Raw genomic sequence first — 24732 nt, forward strand, 5'->3', positions numbered from 1 at the left:
TATTATTCAAAGGCTTTATTTCTAATACTTGACATTTCAAATATGAAAATTGTCAAACAAAACGCAGACCACATTAGCAATGGTTTAAAAAAGGGAGCAATTTAATTATTATAATACAGAGGGCTTTAAGAAGTTTTTAAATGTGTAAAAGAAAGAACAGTTTAGTGCATTAAATTGTTACAGTCTTTACATTGCTTCTTCTTAAAAAAGTTAACAGTAGTATGAAAAAGCCACCCACAAAGCCAGCTGTCTGAGTGAAGAAATCAGCTAAATTGCAGCATTTTGGAATTACTAATAAAGCTATAGTTAAAAAATAAAAAGTTTATAAAAATGAAAGCAGCATGCATATTCAAGGCTTTTTCATAACATTTCATTAGCTGACAAACATTTAGGTAAAAACAAGAGCTTAATATTATTCATTAAATTAGACAAAAGAAACTGGCCAAGCCCACTACATCCGGTCATTCAGAAAAACATTTTAAAATCCAGAGCTAATTAAACTGAACATTTTTTTTCTATGAAGAAAGCACATTTTGAAAAACGATCCTAAAGTCACAAAAAAAAAAAAAAAAAAAAAAAGGGTCCTTCTCAACATGAATGAACAGCACCGGTCTTTACAAAGTTTATAAGTTAGTATGAACTTTCAGTCTCCTGACATGGCAAGAGTTAACAGTTAACACTCCCATGATTCATAAATGAAAAGCTAACCTTTAACTCATTATGATCAGTTCAGAATTTTCTCTCTATTCACTGAAATTGCTACATAAAGTAGAATTTCCCTGAAAGAGAATTCTTGAAAATTCTGATATGATACCTGTACAAACATTTCTGATTTCTATATGATTGTTAAGAAAACATTAAGTATATATTTACTAAATGGTTCTTCTTCACATTTTTGGTAAAATAATTATTTCAGAGTTTCACCCTACCAAATTCTTATGCCTTTTTCTTTTCCTTCTTCAGAATTGATTATCTTCAGTTTAATACAAAGCAAATTCAGCTTCTAATGAAAAAAATGAACAGAGTATTACAGAATAATAGTGGTATCCATGAATGTGTTAAATTAAAGATCCATCATTAAGGGCCAATGATATCACAAAATCTTACTGTTTCAACATGTGTCAATAGGCTGCTTTTTTCCACTTACGTTGAAATTGTATAAGCCCATGCACAAATTTTAATCTCAGTGCAGGGCCTGATAAATAAGACATAGAAATACATCAAGTTTTTCCTCTTCCTGTTTCTAACAATTTTTACTCTGTAAAATGTTTGGTCACTCAAAGCTATAAGCTTAATCACATATCAAAGAATATAGGCAATAAGGCCCATCTCACTAGACATACAGTATTAAGCTGGACAAAATATGAGGACAAGCTCTAGTGGTCATTAAACCCCCTCAGAAAGTCTAAGAATCAGAACATCTCCATCATATCAGAATAAAAATGTACTATATTAAAATTCGAATTTTTACAAGTTGTTTAATTAGTGTTCTATTTACATTGCAGAACTTCCGCCAAATGCAGTAGTTTAACTTTGGCACAACATTAAGTTCCATTTCTTTTGGGTATTGGATCCTATTTTTTTGAGAATGTGTATGCCCCAAAACATTTTCAGTGTCATCAAAGATTGGGCCCATTCACAGTAAATCAGACATCTTGCGTTGAAGAATTGATTCTCCTCCAACGTTAGGCAGCTATAAAAGAAAAACATAATAAAAAACTAAAATTTTTTAAAACCCATATTTTAATGTTTACCACTTTAGAAACAAAAATTATACAAATTAGCCATGAAAATACATCCTTTGTATTTGCTTATTAAACACTGAGATCACTTGCTATATACATTTTATATAAAGTAGATTTTGTGTGCAACTCCTATGTATAGGTTCTGCATATGGACATTTTCACCTTTATGTTAAAATTTATAAAAACAATTATTAGTAGGAAGTGTATATTCACTGTCAGTATTTGTAATAAACAGACTGAGATCTAAAGGGTCTTGTATTTTTTTTCTATTTATATACAAGTCTCACTTATGCAAAAGATATATATGTATTTCACTTTTTGCAATAACTATTTTGGAGAAGTTTTGGTTACTTATTTTTGGTAAACTGAACCATATTTAAGTGAAGAAATAAGAGGAAACTTAAGATGAATCCTCTTATAAGATGAAAAGTTATTTTGTTAAGCCAACAGTAACTTGCTAATTAATGCATTTTTAAATTTTAGACTTTTGAATATTTTTAAAGGCATGCCTGAATATGTACCATGAAAGTACATGAATAACATACATAATTTTTTGAAAACTGTGGCTTTGTATGAATTTTTATCATAGTATCCATTAGAGTGTCAATACAGAACATGAGAATTATCCACACAAAGCCAAAAACTGTACAAAAAAGTTCCTGTTATTTTTAGAAGATTGCAGCTCCCTACAGAATCATTGCTGAAGTTATTACAACCACAAGGACAATTCACTGCAGCAACACATTTGTTGATTTAATCTTGGCCGAGTGAGAATTGTGTTTAGCAAAAAAAAAAAAAAAAAAAGCCTGGTAAAAATATTTTATGCATCTGGGTCAGAAGAAAGCCTGTCCTGAAAATTTCTGACATTAGGAAATGGAGGACTGCACTTCAGAATAAAGCTATACAACATTGTTTAACTTCCTGTTACTTACATTATCAATAACCTGGAGTAAGATTTACTCAAAAATAGATGCTTTAGTTTCATCTATATTTCTGCTTGAAAAAAAAATGTTAATGCAAAGAAAGTCTGGAAAAGGACTGCTAAGCAAAAAGAAAAGTGCCTGGTACATATTAAGCTCTCTATAAATAACTGTTTAACAAAATAAATAAAACCAGTGAGGAAGACATGGGGGAGTCAAGGAAATACTGTGCAGAATAATAGAGCATAAAAGTAGAGGATGGGGTAGGGATGCAAACAGCTAAGGAAGTAAGTAAACATGCTCATACGATAATGAGGATCTATTCCTCATTTCCTTTTTTACTGTTTGAGAACACGGCAGTAATCTCTGATAATAAGATGCTTTTTGACTCCTGACAGACATATACAAACATTTTGTGACAAGTGCATTATTTGCAATAGAATATGGTTTACTCTATACTCAACAGAGTATAGTTTTATCCTAGAACACTCCAAAACAGAGAGTAGAACTATGCTATTAAATTCCAAAAGTATTAAGAATTGAAGTCCTAACTCCATATCAGGTGTCTGATTTGCAGCTACAGTGAAATTTTAATTCAATCTATAAAAGAGTTAAAATTTAAGGAACATGCCAAACATTTCAGATTTAAAGCATGTTTACTTGCGCTTTTATAGCAAGAGATGTATTTTTAACCAAATACAGCATTTCTTCTGGTAGCAGGTTTGTTTTCTATCAAAGAATGAAAAGACACTTTAGGCAACTGAGTTAATTTAATATCAAATATGTTATTTACCTTTTGATCTCTAAGACAGAAATAATTTATATCACAGTTTTCAAAAACAGATGCCCTCCAAGCAAATATGAATTTACATAAAGCCTAAAATAGACCTTTGGCTTTCAACAGAAAAATTACTGAATAATTTTAACACATAAAGCATTTTATTTTATTTTATTTTTTTTTAATTTTTATTTATTTATGATAGTCTCACAGAGAGAGAGAGAGAGGCAGAGACACAGGCAGAGGGAGAAGCAGGCTCCATGCACCGGGAGCCCGACGTGGGATTCGATCCCAGGTCTCCAGGATCGCGCCCTGGGCCAAAGGCAGGCGCCAAACCGCTGCGCCACCCAAGGATCCCACATAAAGCATTTTAAACTCTAGTTAAAAACCTAATAGTTTGGGGGCAATACAATAAATTAAAAAAGATACCCATTTTCACCTAGTTTCCTAAAACTGAGCAATCCTCGCCCCTGTGGTAAGTTTGTCCTTCGGTACACTTTTCCCCTTCTTTTTAATTTTCATTTTTGAATTCTTCCCTTAAATAGGCAAAAAATGAAGCTTTAGTGAAGGAGGGTTGCAAACAATACATTTTAGTTATCTTCAGTATTTTGTGAATCCCTCCACTCCACCACCAGTCTAGTCTCCCTTCTCTGAGAATGGGTACCTTTCCCTTAAAACAAAGTGAAAAAAAAAAACATTTTATGTAAAAATGATAGCAGCATTAAATTCTACATAATCAATGTAACAATCATAATAATCAGACTACACATAATAATCACGTGTCTCTTGGCCACAGTCTTGGTCCTTAGTCCTCTTATTAGCTAAAAGGAAAACCATCTCAGAAAAAACTGTCAAGAGTGAAGGCGTCAGATATAAGGTGACTATTCTAAATGTATATGGTTGATGAATATACACTCAGATTAGAAACTTACATTTCAGTCATCTGATTTAGAAAGCTTCCGTTTCACATGTCGTGGGGGTTCCCAAGTGTCACTATCATCTGTTTCTTCTTCGTCCTCTTCCTGATCATCGATCACTTCATCTTCCTCCTCATTTTCCTCAAATAATTCCATACCTAACTCGGATCTCCTCTGTCTTTCTGCAAACCACTCTCTGACCTGCTCATAGCCCATATGTGATTTGTTCACGAGCTCGTCAAGGTCTTGCTCATTAAGAAATTTGTGCTTCAGGTAATAATCCTTAAGTATTGCAGTTCCAGTTTTAAATTTTATGAGTGATGGCCCCCTGTCCCAGTTGTTCATTCTCTTGCTTCCTCTCGGCCGCCCACGTGGTCTTCCTCTTCCCCTTCCTTTGGGTCTCCCCCTCCCCCTTTTCCTAAGGGAGGACAGCCCATTCATACTACTCGAATTGGCGCTTTGATAGTAGTAGTACCATTTTAAGTTTCCATTTTTCCAAGCATAACGGGTGTCCCCAAACCAACTGACAATGTCTGTTCTAGCAAGCCCGCTTTCTTCAGCCAACTTGTCATATTCTTCTGGTGATGGCCACTGGGTTCGGACAAATGCACTCTTAAGCATGTGCAACTGCTCAGGTGTTTTTTTACAGATCTTGCCCGTATTTCCTGGCTTAGGTGCACCAGATTCATCTCTGGGAGAAGTTTCTCCAGGTTCTTCTTTGGAACTACCTGCATTATTTTCATCTACTTCCATTTTCTCCTCCTTTAAAGCTTTTGATTTCTTCTTCTCTGTAAACCAAGCATCAATTTCCCTTCTGGTAAGTTTGGTTTGAGCTCTTAACCTATTTAACTCTTCATCTGTGAGTACAGAGCTGTTGAGAAAACTTGCCTGAAGGGCACGGAGCTGTTCTGCGGTCTTCTCTTTAAATTTCTGGGGAGTGAAGTCGGGAAAAGGATTCCAGGATTGTTTAGGCTGTGAAGTAACAACAGTTGGGGATTCCGTGGTTTCATCACTGGAGTCTATAATAATAGTCGTGGAGGAATCATTGTTGAGATGTAAGCACTGATTACTCTTCGAATTTCTCTGGTTGTACCTTGTGTCACTAAACCATTTTTTAATCTCTCCTTTAGTCAGGCCTGTGATTTTCATAAGTCTGATAATTTCTGAATCATGGGGAAACTGATTTTTAAGGTAGCTGACTTTTAATTCAGCCAGTTGTTCTTTAGTCTTTTTGGCTCGAATGCCAAATGAATCAGGGTTTGCCCCTGTGGTTTCATGTTTAACAAGCTGAGAAGGTGGGATTGCTGCTGTTGCTGGCTTTGTCTCTGCAATAGGCTGGGCAGCAGGTGCCTGACTTTTTTGTACGTTTGTTTGATTTGGAACCCCTGCCACTGTCAAGGCTATAGGTGCTGTTACTGGCAAGGGGTTTGCTCCAGCTACTTGTGTAAGGACCAGTCCTGGCTGACCAACTATTTGGCATGTCTGTAAAATGGATGGTAAACCATTACTCCCTGTGGAAATGTGTGTAGGAATAACGGTTATGGTCTGAGGTACAGTGTGTACTGTTCCATTGAATTGTTTTCTTCTGGCCTCCTCTACTTCCTCGGGAGTCCAGCTAACACCATGTTTTAAGCGTTGGGCTGAAAACCATATCTTGATCTGTTCCTCTGTGTATTTTGCTTGAGCAGAAAGAACAGTAATTTCTGACATTGTGGGATAAGGGAACTTGTTGTAGGTGTTAAGCAACAGGGGGTTGTTATCCAATGCAGCATTGTAGGTAGGAATGCTATTAACGGGGATTAAGACTTTGGGAATCAAATTGGAATTCTGCTGAGCTGATACAGCAGTTATCACCTGTGCTAACCCAGGAAGAACTGCTGCTGGGGTCATGACTGTGCTGGCAGTATTTGGATGTATTCTGTTGACAATCGAAGTACTTGTATTAGATTCAGAGGCTGAGGAACTTGGATTTTCCACAGTTTCTTCACGGTCTGGTTTGATTTCATTCTCTTTGTCTTCAGGAATGTCCTCAACTGAGTTGTGATGAACTGTGATCCGTTTGTTCTCCACTTTATTTTTCATCATTTTCATGATTGGGGTTTTACTGATAGATATTCCTGAAGAAGAAACTTCTGTAGGTTCAGCTTGCTCTGAATTCTCCTCTTTGACAAAACTACCATCAAAAGTCAGATCATTTATTGTCTGTTCAAAGATTGTCTGGTTATTTCGTTTCACCATAGTCAACTTAAAATTCTCTTCTCCTGGGTGATATTTCAGATTATGCTCGGAAAGTGCATCATACCTTTTGGTAAGAAAATTGCATTCAACACAAACATAGGATGAATTTAGCACTACATTGGGATGTTCTGAATCCACATGAAAAGTAAACATATTTAGATCTGGGGTTTGAAAAGTACAATATTTACATTCATAGCCACCTTCAACTTTTTTATTTTGTTGATTGTCAGAATCCACAGATTCATGAACTTCTTCATCACTTGAGATACTCTCTGCTCTGGTGTTTTCTACAGGTGTAAGTACAGGAGGACCTTCATCCAAATCTGATATCAACTCCAGGTCTGGATCCTGTTCACTGGCAAGGACCATGCAAGGTGTTGTGGATTTTCGCCTGCTTGCCATTCTGATGTTATGAGGAAAATCTCAGTGGTGATTAAAAAGCATCGAGGCTTAAAATTGTTCAGTATTCTTCATTTGAAAACAATGCCTTTTGGTTCTTCAAGTCCATTTTTGTGTTCAGCAAGTTTCATTAGCAGCTTTCTCATGGTGCAATCAAGTAAAGAGCTTATTGTTGGCAGATAAAATACTGTTGAACTGCTGAAATTTTTGAAGCACAACTCCAATCACCTATATTAAAATAAATTTAAAAATGTTTTTAAATGTGTGATTATGATCTTTTAAACAAGCTGCAGTTATATTTCACTTATATGAAGTTGTTGGATAGTTAAGTTATAAAGATCTAGAATAAGATCAGAACCAGGAAAAAAAGTCATCTAATGATCAAAATATATGTCTCCAAGTCAAATCACTGAAAGTCACATACTGTATCATGGTCAGCCCCCAGCTGTTTACTTGGATTTTTCAGCCAGCTCTATATTTAAAAGGAGAAGAGTTTGCTTTGGCAAGCACACTATTATCAATGTGAAATGATAATCTGTTAATAAGGGAGGAAATTTAAAACTCTAAAAGGTAGTCACAGGTACTCAGAGCCATTAAGTATATAAGAAATTCAATCCATCACTTATGCCCTCTTCTTCCTACTAGGCTGTTTTACGATTCTAGTAGTAGAGCCAAGTATGACAGAAGCAGCAAAGATGGGTAAGAGTGATCAAAGTTTTAGTTTTAGAGACATTATTCTTAATCATTCTCCATAATGCTACTAGAATTTATAAAACATATATGATCATATCAGTCTTCTGACTTAAAGTTTCCCCAGTGTTGAAAGAATGAAACCCAAACTCCTTAAGCCACATGTAGTTCTCTTTACACCTGGTTTCAACCTCAACTTCCTGTAGTCTCCCTCCTGACTCCTATTTCTTATGCTTTGAACACAGTAGACACAACTGTTGTCCAGGGACACACAATGGGGTCATTCCCTATGCCAGAAGCCTTGTTTGTGCATGAGCTGTGATGATCTTTGTCTGCTCTATAGATCACCTTCTCCCTTTAACTTGGCCTGACCTCCTCCTCAATTTATCTTCTGGTCTAGCACTTACCATATTGTGGCAGAGGAGTGTTACATTTCTATCCCACAACCTATCCATACTCCTGGTCTCCTTACTACAGTGCATCTCATTCTTCCAAGGACCTTTATATCTTCAGTGTAATGCTCTCCCAGCTGAACTATCTTCAGCTGAACTATCTTGGCTGCCTTCTCATTTATTTCTGTAGCCCCTCTGCATACAAAAAGCCTAGAAGTAGGGACTCATTAAATGTTTATTAACTTGAACTATAATGAACAGGAAAACAGTCCTATGAAACTCAACATACCCTGCCAAATTATGGAAAGAGCCCAAATGTCCATCGACTGATGAATGGACAGGTGGCTCAGCGGCTGAGTGTCTGCCTTGGGCTCAGGGTATGATCCAGGGGTCCTGGGATTGAGTCCTGCATCAGGCTCCCTGTGGGGAGCCTGCTTCTCCCTCTGCCTATGTCTCTGCCTCTCTCTCTGTGTCTCTACTCAATCAATAAATAAAATCTTTAAAAAAAAAGATGTATACATATATACAATGGAATATTACTCAGTCATCAAAGAGAATGAAATCTTGCCATTGGCAACAATGTGGACAGAGCCAGAGAGTATTATGCTAAGCAAAATAAGTCCCAGAGAAAGACAAATATCATATGATTTCACTTATATGTGGAATTTAAAAAACAAAACAGATGAACATAAGGGAAGGAGAAAAAAGAGGGGTAACAAACCATAAGAAACTCTTAACAACAGAGAACAAACTAAGGGCTGATGGAGAGAGGTGTGTGTAGGATGGGCTGAATGGGTGATGGGGATTAAGGAGGGCACTTGTGACAAGCACTGTTTTTTTGTTTTTATTTTTAAAAAATATTTCATTTATTTATTCATGAGCGACACAGAGAGAGAGAGAGGCAGAGAAACAGGCCGAGGGAGAAGCAGGCTCCATGCAGGGAGCCTGACACGGAACTCGATCCCAGGTCTCCAGGATCACGCCCTGGGCTGAAGGTGGCGCTAAACCGCTGAGCCACCAGGGCTGCCCCTGTTTTTTGTTTTTAAAGACTTATTTATTCATTCATAAAATACACAGAGGGAGAGGCAGAAACACAGGCACAGGGAGAAGCAGCTCCCTTGCAGGGAGCCGATGCAGCACTCCATCCTGTATCCTGGGATCATACCCTGAGCTGAAGGTAGACGCCCAACCCCTTAGTTACCCAGGCGTCCCAAGCACTGGGTTTTGTATTTAAGTGATGAATCACTAAATTCTACACCTGAAACTAATATTAGCATATATGTTCACTATTTAAATAAGAAATTGAAATAAAAAATAAAAGAAACTCAACATGCCCTGAGAACATCACCACAGAGAACAGTAGCAGAAATTCACAAGAATGATTGTGACTTATCAAGAAAAAGTGAATTATGTTTATACAAATACATTTCAGTAATTTTGTATCCAAATATTTAAAATTTTTATGCTACAACAATGCAAGGTAATGTGCTTTGAAGTCTAAACCAAAGAAAAATGAATAAAATGAGTTAAGTGGTCTCCCTTACTCTCTACTCCAAATTAGAACTATTTGCATTTATTAGTCTTATCCTTATTCTCACTGAACTGAGGAGATAAAGTTTACTTCAAAGATTATAAAGCAAAACCCAGGGTGTATGAGGAGATATATTGACTCAGGAAAAGCAGAAACATCTTTAGGAAACAGAACTGTCCAAAGAGAGAATGCCTTGCCTCTGATTTGAAGGTAGGAAGATCCTCTTCACTGGGATTATTCAAATATATACTACATATCCATTTGATGTATCCAAGCAACAGAAGGAAAGTTGGCCTAAATGTCTTTCATTCCCCAATTTTCCATTATAAAATAAAAAGCATCCACTTAGTAATAATAGTATTCGATTCTCAAAGGTGTCATTCCCCACCCCCACCCAGGAAAAAGCCTCTGATTTCTAAGGTAATATAAAGAAATCACTGATATTTAAAACTATTTCTTAACTGAATATTTTATGCTAAGCTAATGCCATCTCTCCTAGTCATTTCAGTAGGATTTGAACTATTTTGTTCAAGTGCTAGTATAGCTGTTTGATCATTTTTTGGTTATTAGGAACAGGGAATTCCTCAAATAGCCTGAAGTAAGTGGAAGAGTAACAAATGAGCAGTACTCACATTTTTGGCAGTGAGGGAGAATTGTTGAAAGGCAGGGAGTAAGTTATTTTGTAACTGTTATTCTCCTAGAATCTTAGATTATATGGAATTGGGAGTATACTAATAGTTAAAAATCAAAGATAGGTTTTTTTGAAACTACCTTTCCTTAGTGATGGTTTTCAAACTTTTTGTTGTAAGCAGGGGAGCCCTTTCTTCAAACAAGATTCTATGAGAAGCCTTAGGGCAAAATAGATAAAAGAACAGCTATCTGGTTGAAGAAGGAGAGGCTAAACTACTTCCTGACTCCATCCCATGGATCCCACAAACCCTACTTCCATCTCCAACGGGTTCTGAGATGTGTTTGAAAGCCTGTGCTTTAAAAAACTTAAATACTTTCAAGACAATGTATCAGTGTCACTAAAAATCCTTTGCAGCTTAACTGCTGAGCCATGAAATTTGAAAACTAATCTAAAGAAAATTTAATGTGTCCTTCAGCTTGTTTCACTGTGGAAGGCAGGGCTTGGGCACTCAGGGTAGAACAGAGTTGCCAGTACTACTAAGAGATACAAAAGAGAAACTTGAGGACCTCAGGTCCCTTTATTGATCTGGCTCTCTAGGTCTTAGGTTAAGCTGCTTACTTTTCACTTTATCTAGCTTAAAAATAGGAATTTGCTAAATTCACACACACACACACACACACACACACACAGAGAGAGAGAGAGAGAGAGAGAGAGAGAGAGAGAGAGGCAGAGACACAGGCAGAGGGAGAAACAGGCTCCATGCAGGAAGCCTGACATGGGACTCGATCCTGGGTCTCCAGGATCAGGCCCTGGGCTGAAGACAGCACTAAACCACTGAGTCCCCGGGGCTGCCCCAATATAAACAAATTTTAAAGTCTTAAATATGGGATCCCTGGGTGGCGCAGCGGTTTGGCGCCTGCCTTTGGCCCAGGGCGCGATCCTGGAGACCCGGGATCAAATCCCACGTCGGGCTCCCGGGGCATGGAGCCTGCTTCTCCCTCTGCCTTTGTCTCTGCCTCTCTCTCTCTCTCTCTCTCTGTGACTATCATAAATAAATAAAAAAATTAAAAAAAAAAGTCTTAAATATGTTTTGCTAAAGCCATAAAAAATTACAAAATATTCATAGATTATTTTACAATCTAATGATGTATATGCACCATTGTGTGTTTTCTGTTGAAAGCACTGGTTTTGGCAATATAAACTTAAGCTACTTAAAAGAGAAGCTTTAAAAAAAATCTTCAGTAATGCAAAAGACTCAAATCTGATTATCTCAGGTATTAAAGATGGCCTCCAGCTCAGGTGACTTTTATACCCAAATACACAGATCCAAGAAATACTCCCCACTTTATTCCTGATACTGTTTACATTTTCCCAACAAAACCTGAGTCACTATATTGTTTAGTATTATTTCTAAGGGAGACTGAGAATTCCCAAGAAACCTCAAGATTTGGTCTAATGGCTCAAGTCTACTATAATGTATATAGCTCAAAAATAGACCAAAGCACAAACAAAGAGATCCTCGGGGTCCTGATTACATAAAGTCATAATTTGGGGGGAAGCAGGGAACTCAGTACAAATACTCCATTTTCATGACAGAAGAAACTCAGGCCCAGAGGAACACATTCACAGAGGAGCTGTGATATAGGATAAAACCACAGGTTCTAGAGTCTGCTCTGTTACTCAGTGGTTCAGTGCCTGGAAAAGTTACTCAGAATCAACCTCAGTTTTCTCATCTATAAAACCAAGATTCTTCAATTCAACAAATTCATTCAACTATTTGTTGGATGTCAACCATGAGCCAAGCACTGTGTTAGGCACTATAGTAAGGCAATGACCATGATAGATTGCCTCAGGTCTGTCACTACTAGCAGTTGAGCAAGAAAAACAGGTAGTAAACAATCACTTAAAATAGCTGTGATCAATGCAATGAGAGAGGAAACATCAGGAACTCTATGAGCACACTATAGGAGGTTCTAGAAAGGAAACAGAAAGGCTGCCCTGGAAAAAATAAGAATGGTGCTATCCACCTCAGAGGCCTATCAAATAAAATGCTTCACACACGGTAAAACATAGTCGGTGCCCAATTAATGCTATTTTCTAGTCTCTAAAAATTCTTTTGGGAGATGAAGAAATACCACTTATTTAGTATTGTCCTCTCTCTCTTTCTATCTCTTACAATTTAATCAGCTGACACAAACTGAATGAAAAAGGAGAAAGGATAAAAAGAATAAGAATTTCTTTGGTGTGGTTCCAATTTATCTCCTTTTATCATTAAAGTACAACGAGGCTGAGACACGAAAATTGCCATACAGAAATCACTATTAGCTGACAGGTGAAGGTAAACAAAAAACAGCTCAAAATCAATTAGGGGAACCTTGCACTATTTACCTGTAAAAAGGGGGTAGAGTTCAGTTGCACAACTGAGTAGATAGCTAGGTGGCTTTGCAATTAAAACACAAAGTGAAGACTGCCAAAAAGATAAAAAAATTATACTCTCAATGCATATAGCACTGTAAATATAGTTGAAAGCTATTTTCAGGTAACTTTTCAGTAGAAAAATGGTAACAACGTAACAAAAAACCCCCAACCTGATCAACTATTATATGATTATTTTAAAATGTAATCAAGAGTAATTAAGGAATATAAAAAAAATCGCCTCTCAGCCTTTGACTAAGATCAAGTGTAGGAATATGAAAAAATATTTATCCACTTTTACTGCTAAACTTTTTAAAGAATCAAACAAAAAATCATAACAAAATTTGCATATTAATTATAAAATAACTGGGAAAATATGTATGCATATGGGCAAAAACTAGATGAGAATATAAAGAAATGAAATTTTCATATGAGACTATGGGTGAAATTTTTATGTGTGCTATTTACAAATTTTCTTCATTATAACATTGCTTTATTATAAAATACAACAAACAATTTCAAGGCCTTAAAATTGCAAATAGACTAGAATATTCTGATGGTCATTTATCTGGAGCTGGAAACAAAGTTTACTTTCTATTTTTAGGGCAAAAACATGTGCTACATAAAGGTTTTTTTCAGGGGAAGCAGAAATCTCTGAGTATGTACAGCATTCGAGTGTATTCCACACATTTTTGGGACCTGCTCCACAGTCTGAGAAGTCAAACTAGTTCTAAGAACCCTCAGGAGCACTCAGAATGTGCAGCATATGCATCTAGGTCAAGTCAATTTCCATGGTTCCATCTGCATCCTAGCTCTTCTTCTGAGGGTAAGATACTTCTTAAACAATTCATGATTCTAAACTCATCAAAATAATTTCAACAAAGTTTCTCTACAGAAGAGCATTTAATGAAAGCAAAATTCATTTTATCAGGGACAGTTCCAACAGCAGTTCTTACATAGTCAGAAAGAATGTCTACCTAGCTCTCCACTATATATTCCAAGAGCCCAGCACATTGCCTATTAAGGCCTCAATAATATTTGTTGGAAAAAAAACCTTTTATAATATATCAGTATCATATATTATAACATTTTACTTCATTAAACACTCTTTTACAGAGAAGTTATAAAGAACAACTGTGCTTACTATATAGTAAATTACTTCCAATGGTGAAATCCTTACTAATAAAATTACCTTAGTCATTAGAATATTAAACCATCTTCCTATATAAAACATTCTATTTATTAAAATATAGCAATGAATATTCAACAAATATTTACTATCATCTATAATTCTGTTGTAACAAATCAGTTTTATGTATGAGTAGTACATGTCTAAATTTGTGGACCGCATAAGAATGAAACAAGGGAAATAAATTCATTCACAGAATTAGTCCTGCAGTCAAATTCAGGAGAAAAATGTTCCTGTAAAAATAGCAAATATAAATCTGAACTTAGAATCATTATTTTTCTGTTCCTGGAGAAAACTATACTTTAATGGTGTTGTACATTTTTAAATTAAATTTTAGATTAAAAAATAAGTTCTCAATTAATACATTATAAATAGTAGATTGTTTCAAATTCTATGCTTAGTGCTACAAATAGTCTAAAATTTTTTACGGTTACACAGACTTGTGATTATACTGAATTTCCATGCCTCTATTTTTTTGTCTGTCTTATACTTCAAATTAAATGACTAACAGACAATAATTTACTTGCCTCGTTAGCCACAAAAGCATATTATATTGGTAAGATTTTATGTGAATAAAAACAACTTTCATACCAATTCTTAATCAAATATGAACACTTATAAAATAATTATAATTTTTAAGGATTATGTTAGTTTTGATCTGGTACTAGCTAAAAATTGTTCTCAAGGTAGCTAAAATATAAACTGATAAATCCTTTGGGATATTTATTCAGACCTATACTGAGAATTCTTAGAATTCTGTATTTTATTTAGTTTCATTTCTTATTCTCTAAAGTCAGAGTTCTGTTTAGCCAACTGAAAATACTTATTTTTGCATGTTTATATTCAAACTAAAAGTTACAAATCCACCAAAATCACAGAATGCCCGGAATAATAATAGGAATAAAGAATAATGGGGTCAAATTAAAACACAGAATATCCACCATGTTAAAGAAAAAGATGTCCAAGAAGATACCTTCTTTACTTAAAGAAAGCAAACCCGTTTTGGCCTGTATACACTTTAGGCACTTTTTAAAGCCAAAATGTAAAAATATTTAGAAACAATGGCTAATTTCCTAAAAAAAATTAAATAAGAAATTTGATAACTCAAATTTGTACCCACAGCATATGTTTTTAAGAATTATTACCTAAGAGATAAATCTCAAGAAAATTGCCAAAATGGTCTCAAGATTATCAAAATTCAAGTATGAAGGTGAATACAGACAGAAGTAAATGTGCTAAAAATAGAAGCACTGAAGAAACTTTGGCCAAAAATCAACTAATTTCAGGTCCCTTTGCTAATACTAAACTAAGGCTTAATGGTTTAGAAATTCTATCCTCTTTGCTAATACTAAACTAAGGCTTAATGGTTTAGAAATTCTATCCTCTCTACCTATATTTTTCTACCTGAAAAAGCCAACCTTAATACTGTTAAAGATTAAAAGAAGAATCTAAGCTGGACAGATTTCTCCTGGCAAGCATTGACCCCAGATTTGAGGAGTGAAATGTCTTTTTGTAAGGTTTCTACAACACTAACTACTATCCTGGTTTTCTATCTTCTGCTGGCATGTAGGTAGGTAAGTAACATATTGAGAGTGATACATAAATAAGTACTATAATGAAATCCACTATTTTTGTTATTAAAGTTTATAGTATTACCCCAAAGTAATTTTTTTTGCTGTAGGTAGGTAAGTAACATATTGAGAGTGATACATAAATAAGTACTATAATGAAATCCACTATTTTTGTTATTAAAGTTTATAGTATTGCCCCAAAGTAATTTTTTTTGCTGGAAAAAGTTTTGCCTAACTTTTTCCAAGAAGGTACATTAAATCTTTCACAGACAGTCTAACACAAGAAGGCAAACAAAAAACTGCAAGTGCTGCAAGTGACTGCAAGTGCAAGTGACTGCAAGTGACTGCAAGTGATATTATCATTGAGTGGCTGAAAAACCATTCATCTGTCTATTATCGTCCCCATTTATAAAATAAAATAACTTACATATTTTATTCAGAATATAATCATTCAATTATAAAAAATACTTTGAAACATAATAGTAATTAGTATTGGTAATGTCAACTTGTAAGGACTCTTAACAATTTTTTAAAAATGAAAGTTGAACCATCACATTAATAGCTAGAGAATCTGGGGTGCCTGGGTAGCTCAGGCAGTTAAGCGTTCAACTTTTGGTTTCAGCTCAGGTCACGATCTCAGGGTGATGGGATCAAGCCCCAGTTTGGGCTCCATACTCAGCTGGGAGTCTGCTTGAAGATTATCTCCCTCTGTGTGTACCCATGCGCCTACACTCTCTCTCTCTCTAAAATACATAAATAGGGATTCCTGGGTGGCTCAGTGGTTTAGCGCCTGCCTTTGGCCCAGGGTGGGATCCTGCAGTCCCGGAATAGAGTCCCACGTCGGGCTCCCTGCATGGAGCCTGCTTCTCCCTCTGCCTGTGTCTCTGCTTTCTCTCTGTGTGTATCTCATGAATAAATAAATAAAATTTAAAAAATAAAAATAAAAAAATAAAATACATAAATAAATCTTTAAAAAATCCTTCTTGGTACTTTCTAGAATTATCTAAAATAACAATAGGACTAAAGTGTAAATATTTCAACACTATAGTATGTGATCTAATGCTTCTTATGAAAGCCAATTTATGTCAGTTAAATAAAATATAAAAGTAATTAGGTACAAATATATTCAGATATTTAAATACTGCCATGCTTAACCTAAAACTAAGTACTTAATCACCAATATCTTAACTTTTAGAATTATAATTATTATTAGTAGACTATATACTGGAAATATATTTTCAGGAGTTGTTCTCTGAAGTCTTGAAGAATTTTTCTGGATATAGGCAAAAAAACAGTAAAATTTCTAGATCAATTTTCCCACACTAAAGTTATCTGCCCTCATGATCTTCATTTGTCTTGTTTACCACTGTTACCACAGCACTGAATATAGTGCCTGACAGTGTATTTCAACAAATATTTTTTTTTTTGATTTTATTTATTTATTCATGATAGTCACACAGAGAGAGACAGAGAGGCAGAGACACAGGCAGAGGAAGAAGCAGGCTTCATGCACCGGGAGCCCGACGTGGGATTTGATCCCCGGTCTCCAGGATCGTGCCCCGGGCCAAAGGCAGGCGCCAAACCGCTGCGCCACCCAGGGATCCCTTCAACAAATATTAATTGAAAAATTAATGATTAATATACCACATAGATTTATCATGAACTGTGATGCTGTTTCCTTTGAAATTAAAGCAGCCAGTACTCCTATATTTTTAAAGTTTGAAAGCGCATTTCTTAACAGTATCAAGACTAAGTCTGCTGCTTTTTTAAGGAAAGCTTTTAAGAGGTTAGCCAAATATAGTATCATGGGATCTAAAGTGAACATATTCAGAATTTGAGTTTTATCATATTCAAACAATGAAATACATACTTGCCATAGCTTCTTCAGCATTCTGTTCTTTGACACGGAGGGTGTCCCTTCAAATTCGGTGTTTAGCTCAGGCCATCATTACCAACAGGTCTGAAGTACCTATCTGCCATTTCCTAAAAAAAAAAATAATAATATCACTTTATTATCCTAGATATAATACGGCCTTAGGACTTTAAAGTTTATGCCTTGATTTTTAAAAAATAAACGTAATTTTGGAAAAAAATTTAATTTCCTCATAGAAATTGTAAAGGAAGCATTTAACTGTCAAACCCAATATTACTAAGAAACACAAAATGTAAAACATTCTCAAAAACTGGATTTATATTATATAAAACAACCAGATACTATTTTCACTATTACGTTATTTTCAATAAAAATTTCCAAAATGTGGATGGATATATGCAGGCTGTAATATAAAAGGAGAGATGAAGAAACTGGGAACTGTAAAATATTAGACCCATAACAAAAGTTATGAAAGATAATTTAGTTAAACTAAGAGGTGGGAGAAAGTGTATGTTTGTATGTTTACACATAAACCCACTGATATCTGTATCCTATTTACAATGCATTAATTGCAATGCAGTGGTTATTAATCCTGGCAACAAGACAATATAACTTAACTAGCGGTACTCTACCCCAAAGCATGTATTATCTAGTAGAATGACCTGTGTTTATTTCATTTTTACAAGAAACTACTACCAGATGGCTTTTCAATCCGTGTGTTGTAAGCATTAGACCATACAATCAAACTGAAGATCATTTACCAAAAATTGAGATATGTGTCCAAAATTCTTGGGACGTATTATTCAGAGTATTTAACCCAATCAGGAAAACGTAACAAAAACTGTAACTGCTTCTCTTAATAAATAATAGTAAATGGCACTTTTGAAGAGTCAAAGCATTTTTAGCTGTTGTTCTTTAAGCACTGAAACTCCATAAACCAAGCGAATAAATATTAAGGAAGATGATTTCTTCCAAATACCTTATCCTTTGATTCTTTTATTATATACATGTTCATGAAGAGGCTCTTAAGAAATAAATACACCAACCCTTTAGTAAGATACTTCTAGATTAAGTTAAAGCTTAGGCTAAATAGTTACACTATTTTCATGAAAAGCAAAAGAGCATTTTCCTGGTAGGCCCAGTAGAGCATCCTGCTCTCTGCAGCCTGGGATTCTACAGTTTCATTTCCTGGTATCTCCTTGTTTGGAAGCTCCTTAGCTATCCATCCACAGGATGTGGACTAGAAGAGAAGATAGGAAACAGCTGCCAAAGAGGGGAAGTTATTTTCCAAAATGAATTATTAATATTATGGGAAATTGGTAACCTATTTGAATCCATTCTTGAATCATACAGTAATTGCAAGACATTTTACCGAACGAGAGTCTCTTGAGAAGAGCTGCTGAGACATTGCAAGGGCACAAGGCAACTAGAAGAGCAACAAAGCAGCTCCTTGATACTTCTGGATGAAAAGTATACTTGCCCGATGTTATTTTAGCTCTTGACACTGGGGTTATTTTTAAATACTTCTAATTCAAAGTATCTTTTAAGATTTTAATATTAGAATGAACTTCAAAAATTACAGAAATCATCTCAGCTATATACATTATATAGTAAAACAGAGGAGTTGTTTTGGCAGAAGATGGGACTGTAAATAAAGATGAAGACCTCGGGCTTTGGAACCAAGACTGCATGGGTTCAAATCTCAGCTCTGTCACTTACTAGCTGGGTGGTCTTAAACAAGTGACTTAGCTTATGTTATTGCCCCCTCATCTCAAGTGGGACTCTAATAACATGTGTTTAAAATAACCCACGTAAAGCTTGTAGACTTAGTAAGTCCACAATTAGATTTTTCTTTTTAAAAATATGTTATTTATTTATTCATGGTAGGCACAGAGAGAGAGACAGAGACATAGGCAGAGGGAGAAGCAGGCTCCCTGCAAAGAGCTGGATGCAGGACTTGATCCCAGACCCTTGGGTTAACACCCTGAGCCAAAGGCAGACACTCAACTGCTGAGCTACCCGGGTGTCCCCACAACTAGATTTTTCTGACTTTTATTTAAGGTATTAGCTTTAAGTTATACAACAAAGGAAGTCTTCACATAAACTTTGCTAAATGTTGAGACATTATAAAATATTTTAAAGGTCTGGGCAACAATCAATTTTATTTTCCACTTCATACTTTTGAGCATATTAAGCAATGCTAGAACAAGTTGGCTTTAACAGGTAGGCATTAAGCAATCATAATTTACACCCCCCCACCCCAACATACACATATTTTCTCTGACCTTAGCTTCAAGGAGAATCATTAATGCATAACACATTTTAAAATGTGTTTCATAGAACTAACAAAGCTCTGATACAAATCATCTTATTGTAGTTATGAAGAAAAATTGTTCCCTCCTCACCATACCCTCACTTAAAAAATTTTTTTTTGTTTAAATTCAATTTGCCAACATATAGTATAACACCCAGTGTTCATCCCATCAAGTGCCATCCTCAGTGCCTGTCACCCAGTTACCCCATCTCCCCACCCAGCACCCCTTCCACAACCCTTTGTTTCCCAGAGTTAGGAGTCTCTCATGGTTTGTCTCCCTCTCTGACTTATCCCCACTCAATTTCCCTCCTTTCTCTTATAATCCCTTTCACTATTTCTTATATTCCACGTATGAATGAAACCCTATGATGATTGTCCTTCCCCAACTGACTTATTTCACTTAGCCTAATACCCTCTAGTTCATCTATGCTGAAGCAAATGGTGGGTATTCATCCTTCCTGATGGCCGAGTAACATTCCATTGTATATATACCACATCTTCTTTATTGATTCATCTGTCGAAAGACATCATGGCTCCTTCCATAGTTTGGCTATTGTGGACACTGCTGCTATGAACATTGGAGTGCAGGTGTCCCAGCATTTCACTACATCGGTATCTTTGGGGTAAATACTCAGTAGTGCAATTACCATTCCCTCACTTTCAAATACAGCCCAGGTCCAGCAAAGTTTTAACAAACTTCTTTTTGACAATATTAGAAGTTAAAAGGGAATAGATTTTGTATAGAAGAAAAACATAATTATTGAGTGAAGTGCTTAGAAATATAAAAATCAGAATTTCTATCTCCTTTCATTCCTCACAATAACCCAAAAAAACAGAAAGACCATCGGGAAGGAGGAAAAGGGGAGTCAGAAATCCTATGGGAAATATGAAATCACTAAGATTTAATGACAAAGTTCTTTTGTTTCAAAATAATATGTATATGGTTCCTACTTCAATGATTTTTTTAGATAGGCTTTGAGAATATTATTTTTTAAAAATCTAAATCTAAAAACTCAAAACAAAAATCCTGCATAAAAATTTTGACAGCTTTGGGTATCTGGGTGACTCAGTTGGTTGAGTGACACTTGGTCTTGGCTCAGGTCTTGATCTCGGGTTGTGACTTCAAGCCCCCACGTTGGGCTCCGCGCTGAGTATGGAGGCTACTTAAAAAAAAAAAAAAGTAAAACATTTTGACTGTCTTCAATAAATGTCATTCTTAACCTACTCATAAAAACTTATTTTCTGGGACACCTGGGTGGCTTAGTAGTTGAGCGTCTGCCTTTGGCTCAGGGTGTGATCCCAGGTCTCACATCAGGGTCCTTGCATGGAGTCTGCTTCTCCCTCTGCCTATGCCTCTGCCTCTCTCTGTGTCTCTCATGAATAAATAAATAAAATCTTAAAAAAAAAACACTTTTTTTCCAAAGTATATCATCATATTTGTTTTGATCAAAGGAATTAAAGACCATCTTAATACCTCTTGAATACACCATAGGATATGGATTATATAAGCTGCAAAGATTATGTACCCCTTAAGACCCAAACTTGGCAACTACATAAAAATTTACATAAACATTTACTTAAAAATTAACTGTATGAAATACAGATCCCAAAAATGTAAATTCAAATGTATTTTGATTAGTAATCTAAATTAGCAGCTTCAGCCATTCAAATTTGGTTACTCACAACCACAAATATATCAGAGCAACAGGAGACAGTAAGATAGATCAGTAATATTATAGAAGCATTGGCTATTATTCAAAGGCTAGCATCACAGCTTTTTTCCCCCCTCAATTAAATGTAGTTTAAATTACCTTTGAGATTACATAGGATGATTTGGAAGGATTTTAATTTAGAAGAGATTTAGATGTAAAAGTGGATGTGTTACACTGGCTATAGGGCAACAGATATTTCCAAACACCTCCCTAAATTAATGAATATGATATTAGATTAAAACCTAGCTTAGGCACTGAAATTTTAACACTGCTAATGTTCAAATAAGTAGAGTCTCTTGAGCCCACATCCACAATGATGCAATGTATATAAAAAGGTTATTTCCTCAGCTACATTTGTAATCATTTTAGTAATGTTAAGAGTAATTCTATTTAAATATAAAGCCATGATTCACAGCAAATTAAGTCTCAAATAACCCATTTTTGTGCCCAATTAACAGTATTAGAAAGAAAATATAAATACATTAAAATATCACCTTTCAATCTTAATGTAAGTTATAAAAGGGAGAAAATCTTCAACATGAAGCACCTCACCTACGCTGTTAAGGTCACTAATAAAATAACTGTTAAACTTTATTCATATTTATTTTTAAAAACCTTGCAAGTATCACCAAAGGTGAAATAATTGCTACATCATTCATGAACTGTCCTCCAAATCCAGTGAAATAATAAGCTCGCTATAAGGGAAAGACATCTACTATTAACGAGTACAAGCACAGCACAAGCACATTTATGTTTTCAGCCTTAGCATATTTTCAAACCATCTGGCATCAATGCTACTCTGGTTCATCCAGCCTAGTCTGTTCAGAATTGAATACAAAACTAGAGCTACATGCACTTTGGGGAAACCAAAGAATAGCTCACATGTATAATAATGCTCTAAATGTGCAGCTCTCAACTAGTTTACACTTGAAATGTGTTTGAGAAGACATTTCTATGAAAGACATTAAAGCTCTTTTAAAAATACTAGAATGGTTCAAGAAATCTGTATGAATCATAGCTGTCATCAGGTACCCAAGTCTTACTTGATTTTTTTCTCATTTTAATCCTGATCATTACATAAAGCATTTGAAGAGGTACTTCTACAAAAGACTCACTCTTAAGTGAAATGCTATCATTTCTATATTGAACGAACCCAACACTTTACATTTTACTTTGCGTAAAATTAGTTAGCTTGGCCCTAATGCTTGGAGTAAGGAGAGACAGATTAGGAGGAAAAAATATTCATGAGGGCCCTTTTACATCCTGTGATGCATTATTGTCTTTGGCAGCACCCACATTTCTTTTGCCTGAAATCAAGAGTCAGAATTGCTCCTTAAGAAAATTGTTTAAACTCTATGGATATACTAAGGCCGTGTGAAAACCAACTCCCGTTCATCCTCACTGATGGCATAAAAACATAACGACTTTTGGGGGGATAATTTCTCAGAAACAAGGACAATCCATGTAACACCGTGTAAGACAAGTTAAAGCTTCCAGACAAAGACTGAGATGCAATGACCAACACCAACAAGTCTAAAGGCGCACTACCGTAGGGAAGGCGCGCGCGCGCGCACACACACACACACACACACACACACACACACACAGTCCAAACCCACGAATAGGCACTAGTCCTGGAGGGAAAGCTGCTGCTTCCTCCCTGTGAACTCTATTTCCCAATCCTGTGATTTTCCTCCCTTTTCTGTTATATTCTCAACCTCCAAGAGAACTGCTTTTTCAAGTTACATGCAATCCCCACCTAATCACATTACAAACTATCAGCCTTTTTTTTTTTACATCCCCCCCCCCCCGCCCCTTAAAGATGAGCTCCTTCTGTTTTCAGCTCGGGGTGGGGGGGGGGGTGACGACAGAACAGCGCTGTAGGATCCGCACTCTGCCCAGCTCTGCACCGCACTCCTCGACCCCCCCCCCCCCCCCCGCCCAGTCTCTCCCCGGAGCCGGTCACAGCTGGCCGCTCCGCTCAGCGCTATAACCTAAACTTAGGATATCCAACGGAGCCTTCTCTTCCAGTGGGGGTTCTGCTCTCTCCTTACTGTTACCTACAGCGGGGAGAGGTGGAGGGAGGTGCACGGAACAAAGAATTCCAAGTCCCTCTACCCACAACTTCAGGGTAAACCCCCAGGGGAAGGGCATCATCCGCCAGGGCTCCTCGCGCCCTCAGCCCCCGCGCCTTGTCCCCTCGCACCCCCTCCGCAGCCCTTCCTCCCTCGCTGAGACTGCGAGGCTGTTCCCGTTAGGCCCCGAGGCTCGGGCGAGTGCCCGGTGGGGCCTCCCTCGTCTCCCTCCTGCAAGGGGACGGGGACCGCTTCCATTCTCTTGAATGAACTTCGGAGTGCCAGTGTGCCTCTAAACGGAAGAGAGCTCGTCGGGACTCGACTCCGAGTCTTGCCCCCCAGGGGCGGGCACGGCCTGGCCCCGAGATGGGCGCCGAGCCTTCCGTCAAGTGGGGGGCAGCCCTCCCGCGGCGCGTTGCCCGGGGGCTCCGACGCCGACTGCGCTCGGCCCCGCAAGGGGGGCTCTGCTCGCCGCCCCGGGGGCAGCACCCACCAGCCGGCGCGCGCCCCCGCGGGGCGGGCCTCCCGACCTCCGCCAGGACCCTCCCCGCGCCCCGCGGCGCCCCCCCGCCCCGGCGGCCGCGTCTTCACTCCGCTCCAGTCCCAAGTTGCTCGGTGCTCCCGTAAGAACGGGGGCTGACATGACTCCTCCCAGAGCCCCCCGCCAGCTCCCTCCACGGCCGCAGACACCCCGAGGGCGCGAGGGAACCTCAGGGGCCGTCCCTCGGCGGCGACTCCCCGAGGCCGGCAGGCAGGCGGGGTCCCTCCCCCTCAGGCGCCCCGCGCCGCGTCCTCCTCGCCAGCCGCCGCCGCCGCCGCCGCCGCCGGCGCCCGGAGCCCCCGGGGTCCCTGCCCCGGAGCCGCCTTCCCCCGGCCGGCCCGCGCTGCCGGTTCCCCGCGCCCCCACCCCGCGCGGTCCCCCGGGCGTCCCGGCCCGCTCGTCCCGGAGCCCGCTCGCGCCGCTACCTGCAGGGGCCGCCGCGCCTCTCAGCGCCCCGCCGCCGCCATCTTGCATTTCAAACCGGCTGCACTTTTCAGGGAGTCAACTCTGACCTGTGAACCCTACACCCGGAACCGCTCGGCGGGCCGGCACACGGCCTCGGCAGCTCGGCGGGCCCCGCGGAGCGCGGAGGGTCGGGGGGTGGGGGTGCGAGGCGAGGCGCGCGCCCCAGCGGCCGACCGGGAGCGGGGAGGGAGGGAAGGAGCCGGCCGAGGCGGGGCCCTCCCGCGCGCACGCCGTCCCCGCGCGCCCCCACCCCGCTCCGCGCCGGGCTCTCGGCTCCCGGACCCCGCGGCTCCCCTGGGGTCCGACCCCTGCCTCTACCCTCAGGATTGGCGCACT

At 38.1% G+C, this 24732-nt stretch overlaps 1 protein-coding gene across 3 annotated transcripts; it reads right to left on the minus strand.

Moving 5' to 3' along the window:
• On the minus strand, positions 1-24527 carry ZHX1 (zinc fingers and homeoboxes 1). 3 transcript variants are annotated; one of them, XM_038555438.1, is made up of 4 exons: positions 24357-24527; positions 17287-17399; positions 4376-7225; positions 1-1003 (listed from the first exon to the last, which is right to left on the minus strand). In XM_038555438.1, exon 3 carries the CDS (start codon positions 6998-7000, stop codon positions 4379-4381), a length of 2622 nt encoding a protein of 873 aa, XP_038411366.1. In that variant the 5' UTR covers positions 7001-7225; positions 17287-17399; positions 24357-24527; the 3' UTR covers positions 1-1003; positions 4376-4378. The 3 variants fall into 3 exon arrangements, with proteins under 3 accessions (XP_038411366.1, XP_038411365.1, XP_038411364.1); XM_038555437.1 differs by having other exon boundaries at positions 1-1719; XM_038555436.1 differs by having other exon boundaries at positions 1-1693; positions 24357-24524.
• Between the last annotated feature and the right edge of the window lie 205 nt (positions 24528-24732).

This window comes from Canis lupus, chromosome 13 (genome assembly GCF_011100685.1).
Source record: "Canis lupus familiaris isolate Mischka breed German Shepherd chromosome 13, alternate assembly UU_Cfam_GSD_1.0, whole genome shotgun sequence".
Taxonomy (NCBI): Eukaryota; Metazoa; Chordata; class Mammalia; order Carnivora; family Canidae; genus Canis; species Canis lupus.